At 45.3% G+C, this 23,902-nt stretch overlaps 1 protein-coding gene across 5 annotated transcripts in view; it reads left to right on the top strand.

Annotated features, from left to right (window-relative positions):
* The first annotated feature begins 626 nt into the window (after window positions 1–626).
* Window positions 627–23,902, top strand: part of MED10 (mediator complex subunit 10) — a 39,903-nt gene continuing 16,627 nt past the window's right edge. For 2 of the 5 annotated variants that reach the window (XR_008555888.1, XR_008555889.1), the window contains exons 1-4: window positions 627–829; window positions 1,982–2,065; window positions 5,291–5,393; window positions 11,923–12,172. Coding sequence is in view for 1 of the 5 variants with exons in the window: in XM_008161804.3 (XP_008160026.1) it covers window positions 708–829; window positions 1,982–2,065; window positions 5,291–5,393; window positions 7,168–7,266 (408 nt within the window). In the remaining 4 variants the exon portion in view is untranslated. Of the gene's footprint in view, window positions 830–1,981; window positions 2,066–5,290; window positions 5,394–7,167; window positions 7,719–11,922; window positions 12,173–13,210; window positions 13,499–23,902 lie in introns of those variants that run through there. The other 3 variants (XR_008555887.1, XR_008555890.1, XM_008161804.3) reach the window with 3 other exon arrangements.

Raw genomic sequence — 23,902 nt, 5'->3', positions numbered from 1 at the left:
CTTTCAGGCCTGCTGGATCCTGCACAGCATCTTAAGGGTGTGTGAATGAGAAGCTGAGAAAGCCTTACTCCATCCCCCCAACCTTTGCATAAAGAAATGCAGGAAGGGATGGTCTCCAAGATCTTAAAGATGGCTGGCGGGAGGGGGGGCGGGGAGAAGATGGGGGGCGGCGTAGGGTTTCCACTTTCTTCATTATACTTTTATCTGTAGTTTTTAATTACTTACAATGAATACATGTAATTTGTATATCCAGAAAATAAAGTCATTTTTATTGTGGGTACAAGCTACTCTCTCCAAGCCCTAACCGTTGTGCTTTTCCCCTTTTCCTCGTGTTACTTCCTCTAACCTGTCTCATTTTCCTGATTTTATCGACGTGAACAGAGGCTCAGGGACAAGGGAACTTGTTCAGGGCCAGTGGAAGTAGAGCGGGGTCTTGCGGGTCCTCACCACCGGTCCTTTGTGGCCCTCGCAGCACGCTCGGGAGTCCTGATGATTGACACCTGGTTGTCCGCTCACCGGTGCCGCTTAGGGCTTCTGGGGCGGGGCCTAGATAAAGCCCGCCCCTCCCGCCCCCAAGGCACTCCAGGATCCAGATCCAGCCCCCTCCTCCCGCCCCTAGAGGAAACGGAAGTGGTGGTAGGCTCGGGCGGAAGCAGGAAGCGGCGGAGCAGGACGACGCCAGTGGTGGTGCAGCCGACTGTGGGGCCATGGCCGAGAAGTTCGACCACCTGGAGGAGCATCTGGAGAAGTTCGTGGAGAACATCCGGCAGCTCGGTATCATCGTCAGCGACTTCCAGCCCAGCAGCCAGGCCGGGCTCAACCAAAAACTGTAAGTGGCGGCCCGAGTCCGGCGGCGTCCGCTCGGGGAGCCGGAATGGGGGTCGGGGATGGGGAACCGGGATCCGAGAGCCGGGAGCGGGGGTCGGGGAGCGAGGGCCGGACGGAGAGCCTCATCCTCTCTCCTTCTTTCCTCTGGGCCTGGTCCCTCTCGGACTCCTCCCGCTCCAGGCTGTGAGCCATGGCGGGCCTTAGCTGCCGCCTGTTGCCCACCCGTCTCCTTCCCGCTTTGCCTTGGTGGGACCTTGAGGGCCCATGCGGAGACGTTATCATGCCAGACAATAAATACAGTTTGTGTACTGGGGCCACATCCGAGGGAGTCACGCTTCATTATCTAAGCCTCTCCCTGCGCACTTGTGACTCCCAGGGTTTCCTCCTGAACTCTGGGGAATTCAGAGTCTGCCTCTCTCCAGAGGGGAGGCGGGCTTCACTGGGAGTGCTCTGAAGCGGGCCCGGGGAGCCGGGGCTGCTGGCTGACACCACCTGTTGCATAGGTTTGAATGTGGAGGAATTGAAGGGAGGGGCGGTGAGAAAGGCCGCAGACCGTTTATTAACTAATATTTTTTGGCAACAGCGTTGTTCTGGCCATAGCGTTAGGCCTTGGGGTGGACCAAGGCAAACACACAAAGAGAATGCTCTGGAGAAGAGCTCACAGCTTTATAGGGAGGATAGGCTTACAAACATAGTTACATACCCAGAACTGTGGGACTAGCCCGGTGATGTAGGAAGGCACCCCACCAGGGGATCTAAAATTCAACCAGGTAGTGATGGCATTCTTCCCCCCAGATTTGGAGGATGGGTTCTTAAGCTGGAGTCCACTACCCCATGTGTTCTCTGAAACCCACACACAAAATCACATGCACATCACGGTAATTGTTTTTGAGAGAAGGTTTATATTTTTCATTAGATTCTCAAGGGGATTGGTTCCTGCCCCCCAATATTGGCAATTGCTCATTTAGGAAGCAAATCAACAAAGATCTGAGGATATTCTGTAATTCCAAACCCTTCCTTGGAATTCTGTATGTAACCAAAAAGTTATGAGCTATGTGTAACGCCCGCATGTGGAAGGACCACTTTTGTGGGTGGTGCTCATGGTGTCATGGAGAGTTAACCAAATGCCCCCATTTTTGCCTTTTTCCCCCAGGAATTTTATCGTGACTGGCTTACAGGATATTGATAAGTGCAGACAGCAACTTCATGATATTACTGTACCTTTAGAAGTTTTTGAGTAAGTACCATTTCTGATATTCATTCAAGTATAATTCTTGTTTAATTGTAGTGTAATGACTGCTTCAGTCATGGGTGTTTTAGTGCCTGCTGCTATGTTGTAGGCACAGCCTAGGTCAGTGATGGCGAACCTCTGACACGCGTGTCAGCACTAAATATCTAGTTTTTGGTTTATTAAATACAATTATATATAACAATTATACATTTATGTTATTTACACTATAAATATCGCGAAATAATGTTTTTTCCTCAAAGTGACACACTACCCAAGTTATGCTCAGTTTTTTGGCGAAGTTTGACACACCAAGCTCAAAAGGTTGCCCATCACTGGCCTAGGTGCTTGGAGATATGCCAGTGAAGAAAACAGGCAAATACATCTGCCCACATGGAGTTTCCTGTTCTGATGGGATTAGCAATTTAAAAATCTCAATATTGTTGAAAATGAGTTACTTGTGAATAGAGGTATATGAAATATGAAAAACATCATAGGCCCTCAGAGTTTTGTTTAGCTAGAAGGATAGCCATATAACTTTCCTTTGTAACTTAAAAAAAGAGAAAAAAGAGGTAGAAAGTCTTAAGTGGTTTGTATTTTTAAAAAATTATAGCCAGAAACAACCTGAAAAGTAATCTGGTCTAGTATCTCTGATACTGCCCTGGGACTGCTACTTCTGGGAGGTGGAGATATATATATATATATATATATATATATATATATATATATATATATATATATATATATATATATATATATACCGTATTTTCTGGTGTATAAGACGACTTTTTAACCCAGGAAAATCTCAAAAGTCGGGGGTCTTGTACGCCGGAAAATACGGTATTTGGGTTTTAAGCAATCTGATATACATTGTCAGAGATTTTTCTAACCTACCGTATTTTCCGGCGTATAAGACCCCCGACTTTTGAGAAGATTTTCCTGGGTTAAAAAGTGGTCTTATACGCTGGAAAGTACAGTGTACACACACACTCACACAGTTGAAAAAAAAGTTTCTTAGGCCAAGTAAGTGTGGGAAGACTGTTCATGGTTTTCTACAGGAGTTTATATGTGCCTACCACAGTCATGGCCCAGAGAATGCATCCAGGAAGTAAACTTCTTACGTCTTTTTAATCCAAGCTTTATCACACTGGTTTGGTTATCACACCCCTGCTTTCACAGGGGAAGGAACTGGTAAGTAACTACAGTGGGCTATTTACTAGTCAGTGTCAGAATTAAGACTAAAATCCTGGACTTGTCCTTCCTCATCCAGTGCTGTTTTCCTGACAGACAGCCTCTCCCTCCTGGATCTGGCTCCGATCTACAAAAGCATGCTAGCCCTTTTTGTGGTATAACTGCAAATGTAAACCACCAATTTCCTTGACCAATAAAGGAAGAGCTGTCGTTACTTTACATCCCCAGAAGTTAGAGATACAAGTCCAAGTAACAACACAGCTCAGCAGCTGTCCACAAAGATAGGACACTGCAGTTTTCACAGGCTTGGTTCCATCCTCGCCTTTTGGCCATGGTGTCATGTTTTCTCACTCAGCTCCACTGAGTTCTCTGGCTTCAGGTGGGTGAAGGTTATGTACATGTGTTACAACTCTGGACTTTTGGTGATGATGCCGGCTTGTGAAGTGTGGGAAGGTGGAGGCTACTTTGCCTTCCTCATCAGTGCTCTTCTGGTCATGAATGTGCAGGATGGGTGTACTGACAGATCAGTAACTACTTGAGTCATTAAAGAGGGACAAATGAGAGTAAGATGATGGGGAGAGGTTGCTAAAGGACAGCGGGAGTGGGGCCTCAGCCAGCTCAGCCACAGTCCCAGCCCCAGCAGGTGGGCAGAAGGGGCAGTGGAGACTCACTTAGGGTATTGGGAATGGGGTGGCCTCTGGACTCTAATAAGCAGTGATACAAACTATTAGTCATTTTTGCATGAAGTAGAAGGAGTTTCCAGGCTCACAGTGGCCTTCACATACTTGGCAGACACATTGTGTCTGTAACAAAGATAAAGATGCAAGTCTGGGCCCTTCTGTCCAGCACTTCCTGACCTCACAGGGTGGTGTGTTGGCAGAAGTGGGGGCCAGTCTGAATAATATTGCTGTTGAATGGTTGTTTATTTAGGACACTTGAACCTGTAAGGTTTTTTTTTCCCTCCAGAAATGGAACGGATTTTGTTTAGAATTAACCATAATTCTGCTTCCTTCATTCCATCATTTCAAAAAAAAACATTGCAATACAATGGAATTTCTAGAACTTGTGATTTATTAATTTTTGCTGTCTGCCATGATTAGAGGCCAGTTTTTATGCCGCTAACAGTAACTTAACAGTGCCTTCGATCTGAAGTGATACATTTTTTTAACTGACGCGTTAAAATACATAAATCGGACTTAGTGTGGTAGAGGTAATTTTTGTTTCTTTGTAATGAATAATTCAGTTTAATTGAGTGAGGTCTTCAGGGTACAGAAGTAGGCAGGTGGCCCACAGCTGGTAAAATGTGCATATTTGTCTAGGCAGTATGCTTAGTGAAATCTTTGGGAAATCTTTGGGATAATGAATACATTTTGGAGACAAGTGTTGAAAATTTCAAGAAACAGTTTTATGCTGTTAAGAAATTATTGGAGAGAATCCCTCTCTCTGTTAAATTCAAGTTACGTAGGTTATTTAATGGAACCGAAAGAGTGGAATAGTGTTTAAAGCAATGTTGGGGTGAGCAGGGCCCGGCTATCCGCTTGCAGCTCTCCCCACTTCTTCTTCCAGCAGCCCAAGGTCCCTCCACAGAGGATCCCCTAGGGGACTTGGACCTGGAGTGTAGGCTGCATCTTGGAGGGCTCTCTCTGGCTCTCCCATGTTGCTGGGCCTGAAGCCCTGGCCCACTTTTAGTTCTCTCTTATCAAGAGCTTCCTAACCTCGCAGTATGTGAGGATGAGAAGGTAATGGCCATGAAGCCTTTGGGAGGCATCGATGCTGCCCAGGTGAAGTGGTGTGGCTGTGGAGCTTGCCAGGTTATTAAGTGATCATTGCTTGATTTTATGAGTTGTTCATGTTATTACAAGTAATATGAGAGCACATTATCTATTGTATAAATGAAGGAATCCTAACGTACCTGGTTCCTGGACACCGTTTCTTCTGAACAGGCCATGTGAAGTTATATACAACTAATTTTTTTTTTCCCTTAAGAAAACTGAGAATAGATATCAGCCAAGAGAGTGTTAATAAGATGTTTCCTGTTTCCAGATATATAGATCAAGGTCGAAACCCACAACTCTACACCAAAGAGTGCCTGGAAAGAGCTCTGGCGAAAAATGAACAAGTTAAAGGGAAGATTGATACGATGAAGGTAAGGCTCCTATAAACAGAAAACGTCAGGACATAAAGAAAGCCTTAAAAAGCAAATTTGGCTAATAGACTTGTCATTCTTTTCCATATTTGGTAAAACATCACCTATTTTATTACATTACACAATTGAGATTTCTGAACTCTATACCAGGTAGTAAACAAAGTTAAATATCAGTGATGCCTTCTGTTGGGCCTTTTCCTGTAATTGTGGTTCTTTGGTTTGGAGGAGTCTTGAATCCTCATTCTGTTTTTCTTCTTGGGTGCTGGTCTCCAGCTCCTGACTCCAGACTCCTTAATACCATATCTCTGGTCACACTTCTCCACAGAGAACCTGCTCTGTTTCTTTGCTGTGATGAGGTCTAGGAAAGGTCTGATGAGGCATGTACCACAGGAAATATGTTGTTTTTTCTTACTTAAATTCACTCAAATGTGGTCCCAGTTGGAGCCTGTGTGGTTTGTTTTTCCTCTAATTGGATGGTGCCATTCCTTTTCTGGTTTCCCATTTCTGCTGGCCTCATATAATGAGCCCTCCTGCCTCACCATCCCCATTCCTGATTCTGCCCCGGCCACATTGTTTCCGTTTCTGTTGTGACCTCTTAGGGTCAGACAGTGTGAGGAGCAAGCAGAGAGACACTCAGGATGACAGGCATCACCTGTGAGGTCGCAGGGCTTCTCAGTGTGTCTCCCCTCCCGCCCCCCCAGGGTATCTGTACTGCTGATAGGCAGCGTGCCTGGAGGTGGCTTTGCTGTAACTGTTAATGTGGCTTCATTTCTATTTTGTCACCTTGGGACTGAGTTGCTGTTGAACTCAGTGTCACCCTTGGAGCATAGTACAATGTTAATCAGTAGTGAGTTGTGACTCTTTGGACTGTTTTGTGAGTGAGTGCATTGTCAAGCAGAAATCTCCTCTATATGGACAGGGTGTGGTCCAAATGTGTTCTGCTTGGTCCCACCACGCTTCTGTGGGTGATGCAGAGGTTTCCTGTTGGAGGTACTGCACGGGGACTGTATGATTTATCTTCAGTTTGCCTCTGTTGTCGCTTGGCATCATTCTGTCTGAGACCTGTGAATGTCACTGTGCTGTCCCATGGCCTGCCTTTGCGCAGTGCATGTTTATTATCCTGTTGGAGTGCAATCTCCTTTGACAGTGTATTCTTGCCTGTGTAAGTATTACATCTTTGTTTATATCCACACAGCTTCTTCTTAGTGTAGCTTATAAGAAAGATTCTGAGGTGCTGATAGGTACTTAACTGCCTTTAAGACTGGCGTACAACGAATGTTAAGCGGATAAGTAGGGTCAGGAAGCCATGGCATTTGGTGTAGACAGGTTTCCAGGTGCTCTGAAAGCTTTGATTGAGCTGTTTTCACACACTGTGTGTGATGTGGTTCGAATCATTAATTACTTAATTAAGTATTATTTGAAGATTCCTGTTACGTGTGCTCTGTGCAAAAATCATTTCCACCTGTGTGGCTGGCTCCCTATAGGATGGCCTGTTTTCACTTAGAAGCAGGAGGGAAGAAGTTGTATTTGAAGGTGAATTTCTCTTTCAGGTAGTTCTTAATGTACCTGTAACATAGTTGCAAGTGTTATTTGCAGATGGTTCACCAAGTATTGCATCCCGTGGGCAATGAGCAGGCAGCACTGGAACATGGGTTTGCGTAAGGGCAAAGCAGATTCTGTTCCTTCAGAGGGCTATAGGGGTGGGGGTAGTCTTTAACTTGGGTGATGGGTCACAAACAAAGCTGTTTTTGACAGTGTACATTTTTCTTCTTAGAAATTTAAAAGCCTGTTGATTCAAGAGCTTTCTAAAGTCTTTCCAGAAGACATGGCTAAATACCGAAGCATCCGAGGGGAGGACCATCCCCCGTCGTAACTTCATCCTTCCACTTTGAACATCTAGTCCTGTGTGAGTCACCATGACCTTCAGGCAGCTTGTGACTGAGCGGCCTCAGAGACAGGAGGCCTAGAGGGCTTTGTAGAGCTGTGCTGCCAGCGGCCCCCTCTTTGCAGAGGGCTGGTGAGCGCACATTTTTGAGCGTGATGCATTTGATCCTGTATGGCAGAATTATCTTGGAAATAATAAATATGGTAGGTAAAGTAAAGGGTTTAAAAATATTACCTAAGACTTTTCTTTTTGTGTACTTTTTCATTTTTTTATTATGTCAAAGAAAGCTAAAAAAAATTAAAAGGTTTAATATGAGAAGTACTGGAATTGGTTTTGTATTTTATATTTTCAAGTATAGTGCATAAAGAATGTGTTCAATGTAACTGTTTACGTGGATTTCAATTAGACATAAGCATATAATAAAGTCTTTTAAGTACTTATATGACTTACTCCATGTAATTATTTTATAACATTTTTACAGTGTAGTGCAGTGCATCTTGTAAACAGTCAGTTATTACTTCCCTAAAGTGTGAATAATACTCATAAAATTTGTTCTTCTGGAAGTGGATCATGGGATTTACGCTTGTTCAGGGTTGCCATACTAATTTTCTATTGCCCTCAAGCTCTGAAATAACGAGGTATTAGTTTCAAAGGCAAATGTTCATCTATGGGGAACATCAGTAATGTCCCTGGGTAGTTTATTGTGTTGTTATCAAATAAAAAATATATGAATGGCTTGTTGAAGTATTGTAGTCAGTGACGACCCAGATGCTTACTACTGCTGTTGTCACATGGTAACCCTGAACAACCAGATAGCCTGCTCTGTTTCTTGCCACTCACCTGTACAGAAACAACCTTTCCGTCCAAGTGACAGAGGTACCATTGATCCAGGAAGGAGTGACAGCATACAGTGCTTGATTCTTTAAAGACCCAGCAATGTTAGGTGGCAGCTGTCCTTTTTAAGAATGCCACAAACCCAAGAAGCTACATAGGAAAAAATGAATACATTTGGCTATATAAATGTTAAAAAACACCCCAAACTAACATGAAGTTACAAAAATACAATATAAACCTCAAAGACAAAAAGCTAAGGAAAAATATGGCTATGTATGACAAAAGGCTAAATATCTATTGTATATAAAGCTCTTACACTAATAAGAAAAAGAAGATAAACTTAATGGAAGAATAGGCAGATGTTCATTGTTACATTGTTTATAATAGGAAAAAAAGGAAAAGGAAAAGCAGTAAGTCGAATGTCCATAAACAGTAGCTAGATTAAATTATGGTTTATCCATTTGATGGAGTACTACACAGTGATTAAAAAGAATGAAAGAATAAAGAATATATGCAATGATAAGGAGAAATTGCCAATATATATTGTTATTAAAAAACAAGTTTGTTCAACAAGCATTAATTAAGAGTCTACCTACGGTAATCTAATCTATATGCAAATTGGAGCGAGTGTTTCTCCAAGGTGATCTGCCCACTGGTGGGACCACTGGGGAGCTTATTAAAAATGCTGATTCTAGGCCCCACTCCTCCAGGGCTGCTGCACTCGAGTGAGTCCTTTCCTCCCTTGACTTCTAACCAACACACTCCACCTACGAATTCAGTGTTGGGTTTCTCAGTGGTTCTCTTTCATTGTACACCTTCTCCCTGGGCAAGCTCATCCATCTCATGGCTCCAGTTACACTCCGTGCCAAGATCCTCAGGTTTGTATACATCCCTGCTAAGGGAGTCCTACATATCCTTAACCCAACTTTCTGCTCCTCTCCACTTGGCTGTCTCCCAGGTGCTTTCAGCTCAGTGTCCCTAAAGCTGGACTCAACATCTTTCCCACCCAAACATCTCCTTGGTGTCTCCCCCTCAGAAAGTGGCCCTGCCCTGTGTCCAGGTCCATCATTCTTGCCTCCTTTTTCTCCCTCACCATTTCTCCTGCCTTTGGAGGCATCACTAAGTCTCCTAAATGCCCCATTTCCTTGCTATTTTTACTTCCCTGATGCTAGTCTTTGGTTCTCCCAATACAGCACTTCCCTTCCTTCATGCTTCATCTCCCTACCTGGCTACTTCACTCATATTCCAGGTTGCAGTGTAAAAGCACATGCATTAGCTCACCTGCTCTGAGACCTCGGAGCAGAGCTGGTCTATTTGTTAATTTTTCTTTTTTAATATATATTTTATTGATTTTTTACAGAGAGGAAGGGAAAAGGATAGAGTCAGAAACATCGATGAGAGAAACATCAATCAGCTGCCTCCTGCACACCCCCTACTGGGAATGTGCTTGCAACCAAGGTACATTTCCTTGACCGGAACCGAACCTGGGACCCTTCAGTCCGCAGGCCGACGCTCTATCCACTGAGCCAAACCCGTTAGGGCTATTTGTTAATTTTTCCTTTGACACTCAGTATCAAAGGCACTGAGAGTTACAGCAGAAACTGTAATCTCCCTAAGAGCCTGGATCTTGCCAGCCTTACTCGTTCCTTTGCTCTGAGACAAGTGTGTCAAACTCAAAGGCTAACAGGGGCCAAATAAACAAGGTTTAAGTTTATGTGGGCTGCAAAAAAAAAAAAAAAAAGCTTCAATTTTCATAGAAATGTAGGTTTATTTCGATAGAGACATGTGGAATACAAAGGGCTGAAATAAATGAGTAATCGTTATCAAAATAATAGAACATTTTAATAAAAATATTTTTTCTTGAACATTAACTTAGCAGACACTGAATAACTGCACAAATTAATAGGTGTAATGCAAATAAACCTATTTTTCTTGTTCTCTGAAAGCGAAATATTTCCTGTCGCACACGCCAAACAAGTCAGTCCAAGATTAATGACATGGCGATTGGCTGCTAAAATATTCGCTGCTAGTATTAGTGGAGAGAAATGGTGCGCCTGCTTGTAAGGTGTGTAAGGGAAATTAATGCAACATGATTATAGTAATCAGTCATTAGTGAACATTGTATTTCGTTATTAATAACTAGAGGCCCTGTGCATGAAATTTGTACACTCAGGGAGGTCCCTCAGCCCGGCCTGCTCCCTCTTTCATCCATCCTGACAGTTGGACATCCTTAGCGCTGCTGCAGAGGTGGGAGAGGCTCCTGCCACTGCCACTGCACGTGCCAGCTCGGGCTTCTGGCTGAGCTGTACTCGTGTTGAGCATCTGCCCCCTGGTGGTCAGTGTGTGTCATAGCAACTGGTCATTCTGCCATTTGGTTGATTTGCATAGTAGCCTTTTATTATATAGGATTATGTATAATGGGATATTGTAAAAATTAAGTTACGAAATTTTTATTAAAACGTTTCTTACATACTGTTAGATTGGCTGGGCTGCAAAAATATTCATTGTGGGCAGCGAGTTTGACATGCTTGCTCAAGGATTTACAATGTGCCTGATACAAACAAGTCTAGGTATTTGGGGAATCATGCATGGATCCAGCAGTGGCCAAGTGAAACTGCACAAAGCAGTTGTGTGACAGAACGGAAATGAAGTGTCACAATTGCATTGGACCCTAGAGAGGACTGTTCTGTTCCCACAGGAGGAAAGTTCTGGGTGTTGCCCAGACCATACATCTACACTCTATGACATAATAGGGGGCAGAGCTCTTGATATGAAGAAAATGGGCCAGACTCCATCAAAAGCAGTTCTGGTTGGCTGGCTGAAGACTCTGTAACTGAAACTTTGAGTGGAGATGGTTGTGAAATGATCCTCCCGGACCACCCTGTGTGTTTCTGCACAGAAAAAAAAGACCTGGTTCAAAATGGCTTCACATTCTCATTCACTCCCTTCATCCTGGCCCATTTAGGATCTGTTGAGGGCAGGCGCTTTGCAGGGACTTCTGGTCCATTAACTTTGCCTTTGCCCAGCTGAGCTGATGTCCCTGGATCAGCGATGTAGGGCCTTCTCATGTTTGCCTCTTTCCTTTTTGGGACTCTCACACAGCCTTTGGTCAAATTTTGGTTGTTGACAAAAGGATCCAGATATGTGATAGCTATTCCTATTGTTATAGAAAGAATGTTGCTTGTCTTAAAAAGGTAACAGCCATATGTTTGACTCTAAAATGACTTCATATCCAATTTATTATAGTTTCTAAGAATCTATTGTAATACCATTTTGGTCCAGGGCTATACTAAATACAAATAACTTTATTACATAGCATTCGTTATCATTGAATTGTTGTACCCCAACTTTAGATTTCATTGATTTTTTTTTTTAACATAAAAATTTTAATGCATGTACTTATATTTCTTAGGTAAAAATGAAAAGTCAAATAGTTTTGTATTAAGGCGAAGGTGAAATCACTATAACAAGGAGACCAAAAATAAAGATAAAATAGAAGATTATTTCTCTTACTTGCAGCCTGACTGGTCTCGGTCGGCAGAGCAGCAGTATTAAACAAGACCATTGGCTGCCTTTTGGGAGCTGCCCTATGGAGAGGCCCACATGGCAAGAGACAGGTGCCTCTGGCCCAGAGCCCAGCCACTGCCCACAGTACACATCTGTGCCCCTTTTCCCAGTGGACACAGGCCATACCTTCAGAGTTTAAGACAGAGGACTTGTGAAAACACTAATCTAGTGTGTGTCCATGAGAAGACAGCACCATTTGTCTTCTTCCTTGTCCCATATGATTCTTTTTTTGCTTTTTGAAAGGAAGAAATGGAATTATACAAAAAGAAGAAAAAGACACAGGCCTTCTGGCTCGGTGATAAGGAAGAAATGTGGGTGACAGTGAAAGTTATAAAGCTGAGAAAGCAGGAATCTTTGCGGACGGCCTTGACACGCACACACTTCAGTAAATCCTCATTATTGCAAATGTGCTGATGGTGGGACTGGCTTTCATGCAGCAGGAAGACCCAGCAGTGCGGGAAAGGTGTGTGCTGCCCAGGCAGCTCTGACACAGGTAATAGCCCCTGTGGGAGCTTCGGGAGCTCTGGGACCGAGGTTCACGGAGGGGATCCCGGGCCCCGTGTGGAGCAGTGCTGGGTGATGCTCATGTGGATGCTCTGGGAGAGGATAACTGACACATGCAGTGACCCCAAACTGCACATCCTCATCCTCGTTTGATATGAGCCTACCGAGGGGATGTTTGTATCTTTCTGTTGAGCTGGTGAGTACAGGCTCCCTCCGGTAGCACATCATCCAGAGGCTCTCACTAAGCATTTCTGTGAGTACCATTTTAAAAACAAACATTGAAAATGGCTTGCTTCATTTGGTAAATACACTGTGAACACAAAGAAATGCGATGCACACATCCATTTAGTTTTAAAGCACCTCGGAGATACAGGAGCAGGCCAGTGCTGATTCGTGGCCATCGTTGGCTATAGTTACTTATATTACCCAGAGCCCGTGCTTCAGGTCCACGTTCCCACATGTGCAGATGTTACGGCGTCCAGACAGACAGACACCCATGTGTACCCTCTACCGTGCTTGGAACGTTTTAGCTCTCACTCAATAAGTCAGTAAATAGTGACCAGTCAATAGGAGTCACTTCCTTTGATTAATTCCCTCTTAATTCTACTGAGTCCCATTGCTAGTCTTGGTTCCCAGAGCAGCTGTTTGGTTTTCTTGGCTGCTAACACATTGGCCCAGCGGGACACTTAGCACCGGTTGGAGGAGGGTGAGGAGGAAGAGAGAGATACTGTGATGTCCCCATGGTGGGCAACGACATGCTTGGTAAGACAGTGCTCAGGCCCTTTGTTATTTCCTTTTAAACTTTTCCTGCCAAGACATGGACTCAGACAGATTGGCCACTCCTGCGATGTGGGCACAGACAAGTGTGGTCACAGGAGCAGTCGTTTTTTTTTTACCATTTTTATGGCAGAGCCATTAGGATAATGAGAGCTGAAGGGAGGCCAGGATTGCTCTGCAGCTGAACACACACAGGCTGCAAGAACAAGGGATGCGCTGATGGAATATTTATTTCTGACTTTATTTATAGCATCGTCTGGTGCAGAATCTGAAATCAGCAAAGCAGCAGAGAGGTGGGACCGCCCTCACATGGTGCTCAGGCTGTCAGACTTGTCCCTTTGTTTTCTTTCATGTCCCAGTCCACATCCAGCTCTGCACTTTATCAGTTCACCTGAGCTCCTTGGGGTTCTGTGGCTGAGTTACATTTCACAAGGCCTTTTACTGCCCAGTAATTAGGGGACTCGTGTGCGAGACAAGCAGGATTGCTGGAATCTTGCTTTCAGCAGGGCTTTTCTGACTTTTTATTTTTGTGAGTCCCCATCGGACTAGGAACAATGGTTCAGAAACATTTATTTTTGTTTTCAGTAATTTTGAAGTTTCAAAGGCTTTTAGGAGTGAGCAATCTTATATAACATCAATAATACTTTAAAAGTTATTTATTTATTTAATGATATTTTAAAAATATATTTTGATTTTTAGAGAGAGAGGAAAGGAGAGGGAGGGAGAGAGAGAAAAACATTGATGTGAGAATGAAACATCAATTGGCTACCCCCTGCACGTCTTCTACTGGAGAATGAGCCCCCAACCCAGGCATGTATCCTGACCAGAAATGGAACTGGCAACCTTGTGATGCAACTAACTGAGCCACACCGACCAAGGCAATACTTTGAAATTTAAAAACAATTTTACATACTAGATCTCACTGGATAAATTAAAATGGAATAAATTGGATAACTGAAAATAAGTGGCTTTGTCTTCACATCACAGGAAGGCTGCTGCACCTCCAGGCATCATCTGCATTCCACATAAGGGAACATAAAAGAGAAAGGCAAACGGTGATGAGCAAAAAGACTTCTCCTGTGGAGGCATTGCCATTTTATTCCAGAAGGGCTCTCCCTCTGAGACTTTTGCCCACATGTCATTGATCACAGTGGTATCTCATGGCCACTCCTAGTTGCAAGGGAGGTTAGGTGATCTAGATCTTAGCTTTTACAACCTAGAGCAGAGGCAGGCAGGAGGGGAGGGGACTGGGAACGGGAGTTGTCAGGCAACCTTCAGGGCTGGCTCTGGCACATACAGAACAAAGAGACCTCGATCCCCACACACCGGGTGCTGATGTTGGTCCTTTCCTGCAGAAACTTACTGGTAGGGGTAACTTAGAGCTAGAACTTTAAATTTTATATAAGTAAGTTTAGGTCCCTGATGCAGTGTTACGAATTTTTTAAGTTTGGTTATTTGGCAAATATGTGGGGACTTATATTAGGAACCAAGGGCACAAGGTACAAGAAAGGCTGTGTCACATCCCACCGTCTAGACAGAATCTGGAATGAGAAGGACCAGGACGTGGGTCCTCCACAGGCTCACTCTGGGAACGCTGGGTAATTACATCAATGGTAAAGATGCTAGAGCAGCATTGGGGTTCATGGCCATTTCTCCTTGCATTATGAGCTGCAGGTGAGTGACACCGTCCCGCCCCAGGTCTACACCAATGCCTCCCAGGCTGCATTCACCTCTGCCCTGTCTGTGTGTCCCGTCAGTGTCCAGATGCCGCAGCTGAGATGCACAAACTGCTAAAAAAGCCCGAAGGTGTCGGCCCTGGTCCCTGAGGTGGCCGACCCCTGGGTGTAGAGCTGTAAGGACTTGGAAGCACAGTGGCTCTAAAACACTTCCTGTGACGGGTGAGGGAGGCTGGGGGTCTAGGAGGACAGTGGTCCTTGTCTTCCTGCCTTGGCGACAGTGCCAGTATCTGTATCAGCAGCAGCAACCTCTTTACAGCATCATCCCCAGTTTATTTTCAACTTCTCATCTTTTCTCTTTTATCTGGGATCATCTCTTTCGACCTTGCTATTCCTGGCGCCTTTGCCTTCCCGAGGCTGGGGAAGGTGATGGATGAATAGACAGTTCCAGAGTTTATGGGTCTCCCGCCTCCTCTTTCTATCTGTTTCCCCTCCACCTCCTTCCTTTTTCCTCCCTCTCCCTCCCACTCTTCTCCTGAAAATGCCCTGAGCTCTGATCTGTGTCCTTCTCAGTCGCCCTCCCTCCCACAAAGGAGCTGAGTTTGAGATTGCTCAGGATGAAGAAGAGGTTGGTCCTGCCCTCCCTTTCACATGCTCTCCATTCACCTCCCCCAGTCAACCCCGTGGGAACCCTCATGTGTCCCTGGCAGTGTGTTGGGGGAAGATGCACATATTTTAAGGTGCCCTCTGGGCAGCCCATTCGTGCTGTGGTGTTTATTAATTCTGGAGCATGCGCAGGCTGCAGCATCAGCATCCCAAGGGGCTGCTAACACAGTTGTCCACTGATTTAATCAAAAGAAGCAGCTGGGGCTCAGGGTGAGGTTGAGTTATGAAATTAAGGCACAAAGCAAAACACAGGATGGGCCTTTTATGTAAACTGTTGTCTGACCCCTTTAAGTTGGGGGTGCGAGTGAAAATCGAATGCTAGTCCTCAGATGTATATCATGCCCCACTGTGAAACTAATTGCATTGCAGGAGCAAATGGAGGCCATTATCGTTACTATTATTAATAACCATGTATTCGCTGTCTACATTGTCTATCCGGAAATCTTACTCAGCTCAGAGCTCAGCAGCCTTCCCATATATATAATGGCTTAAACGGTATTGATTTGGATCAGTTTTTTATTGCACCTTTTGTTAAGCTTCAGTAGTCCTTTGTTTGTACAAATGTTATCTTATACGGCAAGAAAAACCAAATAGTACACTTACTACTGTTATTTCATGTGCTGTTTTCCATGGTGTGAAATGCAAATGGTGCAGTATGGATGGTACCTTCCAGACTCTAGCCTCCTCCTTAACTACATATATCCTTTCTTTTGGGCAAACCAGAAATCCTTTAAGTATGTTCATGCGTATATAGATACAAATGGATCTTATGATATGCACTTTTTAGCATTTCACTTTTTTTACTTAAAATATCTCTGGAGATCCTCCCTTGTCAGCATGTGCAGGGCTAACTCAAGCTAGTTGCAGCCAGAATGCACTTGAGGTTCTCACTCATCCCTTGCAATTGCTGCAGCTCCCTCACTGGTGGATCGAGGTATTGCTGCTGTGGTGGGCTGAATGATGGACCTCAAGATGTCCAAACCCCAGTCCCCTGCCAACCCCAACCAGCCCCCAGCCAACCTGGCAACTGAGCACAGATCCATGAGTAAGCCCAGCCAAGACCAGAACTGCCCCGCTGAGTCTAACCCCACTGTCACAGAGGAAGACTTCTAGAGCTGGCCTGAGGGCTCCATGACATAAATACTGTACTTTACTCTGAGAGGAAGTTAAACACAGTCATACACAACCTGTGCCCAGTTCTGCAGACATCTCTAATGCTATTGGTGTGAGGCTCTGGGAGGAACAATAGGCCAAGAGGTTGACAAGGATTTTAACATGCTGGGCCTCGCAGCTGGGCAGACGAGGAGAGTGAGCAGATGCTCTGACAGTTATCTTCAAACCTTTCCAGCAAAGCATCCCCTCATATCAGAGGAAAAGGACTTCTGCCTGGATTCATACAGTTTAGAAGCAAAAAACAAAACAAACAAACAACAAACAAAAACCTTCCTCTGCAGACTTTTAAAAAAATATTTCTTATCTATAGCTTCATAGGCTGGTATTTGTTTTAAATAAAATAGTGTTGACAATAATAAAAATAAATAAATAAAATAAGTTAAAATTATTTGCATTGAGTAAAATTGTTGGCCTGAAAATCTCTCATGGTTTATCCAGTTACTTTTCTACCCTCGGGCCCCCATGGCAGTGAGGGGGTAGAACTGTGAAAGGATTGACTGCTAGAATTTGAAACCGAGTTACCAGTTGGTTCTTGAGACCCATGTGTGCATTCTCAGCAATGCCTGTAGGCAAAGTAGAGAAAGCTCTGATCAGGGTCTGATCCATTAATAAATAGGTGCTTAATATATGTATTTCCTTCTCTGCTGGGAAGAACACAAGAGGTTTGGTTGAGAACAGAACAAATGAGGTACCATTATTAAACAATTAAATCACCTCTAAGCAATTATCCTGAATGGCTCTTGATGCAATGCAGGTGGGTACCAGCTGTTTCCCTCTCTCCCAAGTAAAGTCCTTAAGAAGGAGGGCTGGACCCTGTCTCTATCCTGCTTCTCTCTGGGGTCTGTTCTCAGTCTCTCAGCTTGGAGCCCATGTCACTTCAGTCCTAGTGGGTTTTTGCTCCCTGTTGGTAACGTGGGAACAAAGCACAAATTGCAAAACCTCTCCAGTCTTTAATGGTAAACTTTAGAATTTCAGGCTCTTTGGCAGCTGTGATTTAGAGCTCTCTCTACTTATCGATGCTGTTGGCTCCTGTACAGGTTGTGTAGTTGCTGGAGGGGGCCTCTCCATCAGGATGCTTCAGCCTTATTCTGGGTGGTGCCAAGGGAGCCCATCGTCTTTTCCTCTGCCACGTCAGGAACCCAATGGAATAATGTAAGCCGGGGCAAGAGGAGAGCTTGCTTCTGAGGTGTGATAGGCTGAATAATGGCCTCCAGGGCTGTCCACATCCTACTCTGTGGGGCCTGAGGATATGTTAGTGAGTGAGGAAGGGGAATCAGGATTGCTAATAGGCTGACCTTCACATAGGGAGATTATCCTGGATTATCTGGGCCCAATGCCATCACAAGAGTTCTTAAAAGTGGAAGAGGGAGTCTGAAGAAGAGAATCAGAGGGCGATGTGAGGACAGAAGGGAAAGAGAGCAGAGACAATGTTGCTGCCCTGAAGATAGAGGGAGGGCCACGAGCCTCTAGAAACTGGAAAAGGCAAGGAAACGGATTCTCCCCCGGAGCCTCCAGGAGGAATGCAGCGCTGGCAACACCCTGAGGTTAGCCCAGTGAAAACTTCTTTGGACTTCTCACCTCTAGATCATGAAGATACATTTGTGCTCTTTTAAGCCACTAAGATAGTGGTAAGCTGTTCCAGCATCCGCAGAAAACTAATACATGAGGTTTCCTGAAAGTCTCCCAACCCTGAGGTCATTCACTTTCCACTGGCCAGGGGCATCTTAGATTCTGCAGGGGGTGGGGTCTCATTCTGTGGTACCCTCAAATGCATACAAAGAGTGTGCATCTGGACACAGAGAGGATCCTTTGTAGAAATCTCCATTGGCTGGGCAGAACACAAGAGGTTCTCTCCAGGAAGTACAGGAGAGCCTCCGGCAAGGGCAGCAGGAGGGCCCTGCCATTGCAGAGACTGAGGTTGAAACAGGGCTTCTAGGCACTAAGGCAACCCTCTTCATGAGCAGCCCAGCAAGAAGCAGTGTGAGAGACCCCACAGATACTGGAGTGAGGGTGTGGGTCAAGGCAACCTAGTTCCCGATCTGCTCAACTCCAGCAGAGAACAACCACAGGAGAGGTGTCTCCCACGGACGCTCTCTGAGCCTCACTTGCCTCCCAGCTGATGTCACACAACAGGGACCAAGGAATGTCCCTTGGAATGGGACAGACTCATTCCACTCCCAGTTCACCTGCTTTCCACATCTATAAGGGGGCGTGATAAAACAACCTGCCTGGTCAGGGTTTGAAGGCAGCAGCGACGTAGCGTGGACCTTTTCTGTGAACTCTCAGGGCTGGAAGGTTAGGAAGATGCCTGTCTCATGCGTTTTCGTCAATCTGTCCGGATAGTAGGATTCTCATGGATAGTGGAATACCAGTGTCCATCCATTTTCTCCCTGACGTATTTCTTTTCCATCAACTCCAGAGACCTGTGTGCAGAAACCCTCGCTGATCCTCAGCCTCTTCTCTGAAAGCTCCCTTTGCAGAAATCGGCCATCCCCTGAGGCCCTACAAAGGGACGCTGTTCTACCTCTCACTGTCCATGGTCCCCGTGGAGCAGGGGCCCTCCTGGGTCCCCCCACCTCGTCCTGAGCCTTCTCCTTCCTCCTCCCTCACACCCAGGCGTGACAGCATGGAACCTGTGGGTCCTCTCCCTCATTCCCTGAGACTGTGGCTCCAGATCATGGTGTTCCCTCTGTTTTCTCTCCAATCACCATTTTTATGTCATGGGTCCCTTAGAAGATAATCCAGGGAACTATCTTCAGTGCCTGGTCACTGTTCCGTGACCTCCTCAGAGCTCCAACTATCTTTCCCCTGCTCACCTCAGCCACCTACTCCCACGGACATACCCGAGGCCTGCCATTCCCACAGAGTCCTGCCTCCTCCGAAATCTCTTGCAAGCCTTCTCCCTCGGACTGCCTGCCCGGTCTCCCACTGCCGAGCTCTCTTACCCTCCTGGAGGCCTCTGATTCTTCCATCTTACCCAAATCCACTCCCCAGCTCCCCCCTTCTCATTTCCCTCCCCAGCTAAGATTCTGCAGTTTTCCCTATACCCACTCCTTTTATGCACCCTCAATTCCCTTGCCCTCTTCCCTCTATTTTATAATTCACTTGGAAACATCCCAGCTCTGATTAAACCCATCCATCTGCCCCGAGTGTCTGAACATTGCAGGAGAAAATTACACGACTGGGCTATGCGCTCACTTTAGATTCATGACAGCCAGGCTTGAAGGGCCGTGGAGCCCGAAATTGCCTGCGTTTTCCTGGCAAGGCCTCAGCTCCCCTCTGAGGGCCTTTCCATGGGGCGTTAGGCAGCCACGTGTCTCTCTCTGTGATTCTTAATTTTTTTTTTAAAATATATTTTATTGATTTTTTACAGAGAGGAAGGGAGAGGGATAGAGAGTTAGAAACATCGATGATAGAGAAACATCGATCAGCTGCCTCTTGCACAACCCCTACTAGGGATGTGCCCGCAACCAAGGTACATGCCCTTGACCAGAATCGAACCCGGGACCTTTCAGTCCGCAGGCCGACGCTCTATCCACTGAGCCAAACCGGTTTCGGCTCTCTCTGTGATTCTTAAACCTGGCGAGGTATTGTTGGCATCCCTGTAAGGCTGCTAAGGCCCCATCTCCCAACTGTTTTCTCTTGTTTGGTCTAGGGTAGGGCCCAGGCCTCCTTAGGTATTATTTGTTCTTTCTTTTCTATTTCACTGACGTATGAGAGTATTAGTTTCCTGGGGCTGCTGTGACAAATTGGCACACAGGTAGTGGCTTAAAGCAACAGAAAAGTATTCCCTCACAGTTCTAGGGGCCGGAAGTCTGAAATTGAAGTGTCAGCAGGGCCGAGCTCCCTTTAAAGGCCCTGGGGGAGGACCCTGCCTGCCTCTTCCAGCTTCTGGCTCATGGCAGCATCACTCCAATCTCTGCCTCTGTCTTCACCTGGCTCTCTCTGTGTCTCTGTGTGTCCTTATGTCCCTTAGGACAATCTCATTTCAGATTGAGAGCCCAAGAGGGCAATCCAGGATGAGCGCCTCCTCTCAAGAGCCTTAATTTAATGACTTCTTTTGCTAAATAAGGGGGCATTAACTCTTTTGTCATATATGATTTTGGGAATAAAGACATGGGCATATTTTTTTTGGCGGCCACCATGCAGCCCACTATACACAGATATACAGGAAAATGGACCAATCCTGAAGGCATAATTCAGCAAATTGCTGCAAACTGGATATACCCCGGCAAATAGGGTACAGATAAAGTAACAGAACCCCCTGTGCCTCCTGTCTGTCATTGCTCCCTACTCCAGGGACCCTCTACCCCACCTCTGAACAGCCTGATTTTGAATTACACATTCATGGAGTTTTGTGTGTGTTCTGTGTTTGCTTCTCTCACTTGCCATCTTGTGTGAATTTGATCCTCATGTGGTTGTAGCTCCTTCATTCTCATTCTGGTGTCCTCCTACGTGTGACCTCACCAACGTTGTTAATCCATTTAGCCCTAAATGGGCAGTGGATCATTTTTGCTTTTTGGCCACTACAAGTGTGCTGCTATGACTACTGTCGGATCACATCTCTTGGTGCACACACACACACACACACACACACACTCACTGCTGTGTGTGAACACCCAGCAGTGTGAGAGCTGGCCAGAGAGAGGCATGGTCTCAGCATCTATATATGCTGTTCCCAAGGCGATGAGTCCACTTTCCCAGGGGAGGACCAGAGCCCGTCACTCACTCTGCCCATAGCTGGCATTGCCTCCTTCTCTTTTCAGCAGCTCTGGTGAGTGTGTTGGCCATGCCATGTTGTGATATACTGGCAGGTGATGTTGACCATCTTTTCATCTGTTCACAGACAATGTGGCTATCCTCTTGTGAAGCGCTAGTCCCTTTGTCCAGTTCTTTGAATTTGATTGTCTGTATTTTTTATTTTTTATTGAATTGTAGGTGTTTTTGCTTTACTCTGGACATATGACCTTTTTTGCATATACGTCTTGTAAATGTCTTTTTCCTCTGTAGGTTGGTTTTTTCCTCTCTCAGTGGTGTTTTTTGATGAACAAAAGTTCTTAGTTTTAATGTGGTCCAATTTAACAATGTTTTCCTTTTTATGGTTAGTGCTTTTTTTTTTCTTTTCTTTTCCCCTGTGTTCTTCTTAAAGCTTCATTATTTTGCCTTTCACATTGCGATTTATAATCTATTTGGAATTAAATTCTGAATGGCGTGAGGTAAGGATCATATACGTGTGGATTGCCCTCTGATGTTTGAATCAACCAATTGAGGTTTCCCACTTTCTCCTTGTCTTAGATCTGGGGATTCTTCTTTCTTGTATTTCCTAGGGCTCATTTTGTGTGGGTGGTGGTGACAGGGCAGAGAGAGATGGGGAGGCAACAAGCTCCAGTAGCTTTGCTCCTCCCTTGACACTGCTTAGCCAAAGACGCCTAAGGCCAGATGGCATCTGCTGGGATGTCCTCCCCTGCCAGGAACCCGTGTGATTGACCCTCCTGTCTCCCCCTGTCACCTGGCCCCCTCCAGTCTGGGCAGTGAGTGCATCTGACCCATACCAACCCCTTATTTCTCACCTTGGGGCCCCATCTGCTCTTCATTTTCCAAAGCCTCTCCTCTGCTTAAAGCTAGTCACATCTACAGGCCACCTTCCTGCCCTGCCCCCTCCACCTTGTCAGCTCTTTCTGGAGTGCAACTCGCTTCTGTCTCTAATCCTCCCAGACCCAGGTCAGATGCTGGTTGCCCTGCTTGCCTGTTCCAAGGGAACAGCCATGCCTCCTCTGCCCCTTCATGAGGTTGCACAGCACATCACACTGCAGTGCTTTCCTTACAGTGTCCAGGAGCCTTTCCAGGGTAAGTGCTCTGCCCTTTTCCTCTGGGCGTCACTGTCTGTTGAATGGCATGGAACTCGAATACTCTTCAGTACAGCCCAGGAAAATGTGGGTGTTTTGTAATTCGGACCTGAAGCTTAAATTAGATCCTCGAGTGCATTGTAACACTATTGGGGAGTGTGATTGTCAACTACCGAAGTTACCAGGTGTTTGTGGGCTGGCTCGAGTGGCCACCGGCTTACCCGCAACACTCCTTCCATGGTTTTGGAGGAAGTGAAGGGGCTCCAGCCAGGCCTGGGTTAGGTGCTAAGGGACAGTAAGCTCCTGCTGGCCCTTGCTCCAGGCGGGGGAGGGGATGTCCTGATTTCATTTGAAACTGGTACTGGCACCCTCTGCTAAGCCTCTTGCCACTGTTGGTGCCTTGTCCCTGCTCTGTGGAAAGAGAGGAGAGGAGCTGTGATATAGTCAGTGCTGAGGACAGTAGTTTAGGTCCTGAAGAGAAGGGGTGGGGTCTGCACTGCCCAGAGGCACTTCCCAACACTGCTTAGCCAAAGACACCCAAGGCCAGATGGCACCTGCTGGGATGTCCTCCCCTGCCAGGAGCCTGTGTGATTGACAGCCAGTTTATGAGCATCCTGCCTGAGTGTGTTTACTGAGCCCAGGAGTCCTGCTGAGAGTTCCCTGGTATTTACCAAGTGATGCCCTTACGTGGACCTTATAAAATGAAGCTCAAGTGGAACAAACAACAGCCGCCGCCATAGCCAGCCCCCTTGGCCCCGTGTCAGCTTTCAAACCCTGTGTCTCTCCTACCCCCCCTTCCCACCTCTCCACCAGTCGCTGATATTATATTAAAGTTCCAGCTATAAGAGGAAAATATTTTATAGACAGATCCCCAGTCCAAGATTATTGCCTTTCAGTACAGTTATTGCTTTTTGGGGTGGCACATAATATTGTCAGAATTATTGAGACAAAAAAAAATGAAATTCAATTAAAAGAAGCTTGTTATTAAATAGTTCATGAATGTCTTGTAACTAATTAAAAATAGTATTCCACTTTTATTACTGGCCCAGTTTGACAAGTGAAATTATTTTAAAGCTACGTATAGGGGCAATATCCCATATATAATTGCATAATGTGTGAAAAAAAAACACCACATTCATTTTCCTTGTACCTTTAATAAGACAAGTATGGATAGATGCCAGATCAATGATATCAGACTGGCTAGTTACATTAAATACCTTCCCTAATGTTTTAACATATATATATGTGTGTGTGTTTTTAACTGTGCTATCATTGACATAACATTATATTAGTTTCAGGTGTACAGAATAATGATTCAATACTGTTTACATTGTGGAATAATCCCCACAAGTAGTCTAGTTAACATCCATTACCATACATAGTTACAGCATTTTTTGGTGTGTGATGAGAACATATGCATTTACCACTCCTTATCTCATACACTTGTATTCATTAATGGCCAATTGATAAAATGATGTCCCAAAATATGAATGCAAGGCAAATAGAGATATAAGAATTAGCCCGAGGGTCCATTTTGCTGCATGCACCCCTCTATTTTAGAAAATCTGACTGGGCACCTCA

Source organism: Eptesicus fuscus, chromosome 4, assembly GCF_027574615.1.
Source record: "Eptesicus fuscus isolate TK198812 chromosome 4, DD_ASM_mEF_20220401, whole genome shotgun sequence".
NCBI lineage: Eukaryota > Metazoa > Chordata > Mammalia > Chiroptera > Vespertilionidae > Eptesicus > Eptesicus fuscus.
The sequence above is the reverse complement of the archived record's forward strand: the minus strand, read 5'-3'. Positions and strand labels throughout refer to the sequence as shown.